Source organism: Palaemon carinicauda, chromosome 37 (assembly GCF_036898095.1).
Source record: "Palaemon carinicauda isolate YSFRI2023 chromosome 37, ASM3689809v2, whole genome shotgun sequence".
NCBI classification, from domain to species: Eukaryota; Metazoa; Arthropoda; class Malacostraca; order Decapoda; family Palaemonidae; genus Palaemon; species Palaemon carinicauda.
The window spans coordinates 51,876,218-51,878,717 of record NC_090761.1 but is presented as its reverse complement, the minus strand read 5'-3'; the positions used below and the strand labels follow the sequence as shown (position 1 = coordinate 51,878,717).

Genomic DNA, 2,500 nt, shown 5'->3' with positions numbered 1-2,500 from the left:
CTTGATGCAACAGCTACGAAGGTAAGCCAAACTGCGAGTATTAGGCGTAAGTTAGCCATTGTGGAATAGTTTACTTCAGGTCCGTAAAGAAAATGTCCTACTCTCAGTTCACTGTTCTAAGCACTCATCTCTTATTTATATTCAATTTCTGAAAAACTTCACAAAAGACACCCAAAGTTAATTAAATTTAATATCGACATATAAATGCTGTGTAAATGATTATTGCACACATTTCTACAAAATATAAATCTATCTGCACTAAAATGTAATTGGGCATGTTATAATTGTAGTGGCATAGCCTCTGTACCATGGTCTTCCACTGTCTTGAGGTAGAGTTCTCTTGCTTGAGTGTACATTCGGACACACTATTCTATCTTATTTCTCTTCCGCTTTTTTTAAAAGTTTTTATAGCTTATATATGAAAAAAAAACTATTTTAATATTATTCTTCTTCAAATATTTTATTTGACTTGTTCATTACTTCACTTGTAGTTTATTTATTTCCCTGTTTCCTATCTCCACTGGGCTACTTTTCCTCTTGGAACTCTTGGGCTTATAGCATCCTGCTTTTCCAACTAGGGTTCTAGGTTAGATAATATCAATAATAACAGGAGCAAACAGACTCAGCCAAAGATTAATGGACTAGTCTGTGGTGGACATTTCGTCAAATTCTATCAATTCATTTTGACGTTGTCTTTAGAATAACGAAAAATCCAAAGTAGGCCTAAGCTCTATCTGTGGTGAAAATTTCGTTAAAATCTAACGAGTAGTTTTGACGTCATCCTGTTCCCAGACACACAAACAAGTGAATAAATAAATAAATAAACCAACTCGATTTTATAACCTCCTAGCCGGAGATAATAATAAAATGCAGAGACTGGTTTTAAATGTGAAATTGAGAGTATATTTTGCTTCTCGCTACCTTGAAAACCTTGGACAGTCCAAACTTTCTCTCAATGGGAAATAATATTTTTCCGGTCTCACTAGATATTACATTACTCCTCACTTATACAATATTGATATTTGTTACAATGTTCGCATCTGGGAATTATATAGCAAATCCTATCATAAAAGGCAATAAATATTATTTTTGGAAGAACATAAAATTATGATTTAGAGGATAATTCTCCTATCTAATAGATTCATGAGACTAAAATAATATTTCCAAGCACATAAAGGATCACTGTTAGCATATTAAATACAAGATAATGAAGCCTTCGATTGCTAATTGCCATTCTGATCAGTCTACGAGAGAATTTTGTATGTAACACACATAGACTTGTCTTGTTTTCAAATATTAAGCCATAAACAGGGCTCAACTAATTTCATAAGTGTTTTTGCCAGGGACAGGATTCGATCCAATACCTCAGACACTCAGTACTAGAGTGAGTAAACCACCCAGAGTGAAAAAAATAACAGTTCTCTCTTCATTCAGTGTTTTTGCCAGGGGACAGGATTCGATCCAGTACCTCATACAATCAATATTATAGTGAGTAAATCATCCAGAGTGAGAAAATTTAAACTTCACTCGAATCATTTTGTTCTATAAAATGCAAACATTGTTGAAATGAGGCTACTAGACTCACACCTCCTCCCGAATTCAATGGACCTTGCAACCCATCCAAGTACATACCAGACCCAACATTGCCTAACTTGGTATTCACATGACCAGCAGCATGTTGAAAGAGGAAAGAAGTAAGATTGACTATTTCTTCAACCGAAATGCCTCTAATGGGGCTTATCTCTTTTCAAGTAAAGGGTTAATATATATATATATATATATATATATATATATATATATATATATATATATACATATATATATATACATATATATATATATACATATATATATATATACACTCAAAGTGTGTGTATTTATATATAATATATATATATATATATATATATATATATATATATATATATATAATATTATATATATATACTCATAGTGTGTGTATTTATATATATATATATATATATATATATATATATATATATATATATATATACATACTCATAGTGTGTATATATATATATATATATATATATATATATATATATATATATACTCATAGTGTGTGTGTATTTATATATATTATATATATACTATTATATATAATATATATATATATATATAAATTTATATATACATCTTATACACACACACATATATATATATCTATATATATATATATATATATATATATATATATATATATATATATATATATATCTTAAAATCACTGTAAAGTTAAAGATCGCATTAATTAAGTTACTCACAGGATTCTGTCTGTCACTGATACAAAGAATTTTATTTCGAATTAAAGCAACGCAAGATATGTTCACCATATTGTTTATCAAACAAAATATACACATCAGTTAATCAAAGCCAAGCGAAGAAGTTTAAACCCAAACAAATATTGGTATTTCATCTTCCAGCATAAATGCTGATCTCAAATATTATCAGTTAAAAGTAGAATTGAAATATAACCTCA

The 2,500-nt window shown here is 28.9% G+C and overlaps 1 protein-coding gene across 1 annotated transcript in view; it reads right to left on the bottom strand.

Annotated features, from left to right (window-relative positions):
• Positions 1-187, bottom strand: part of LOC137629670 (uncharacterized) — a 33,572-nt gene extending 33,385 nt beyond the window's left edge. Inside the window, exon 1 of the mRNA XM_068361217.1 lies at positions 1-187. This exon is cut by the window's left edge and continues 113 nt beyond it. Coding sequence (XP_068217318.1) covers positions 1-59 — 59 coding nt within the window. The 5' untranslated portion in view covers positions 60-187.
• Positions 188-2,500: the final 2,313 nt, after the last annotated feature.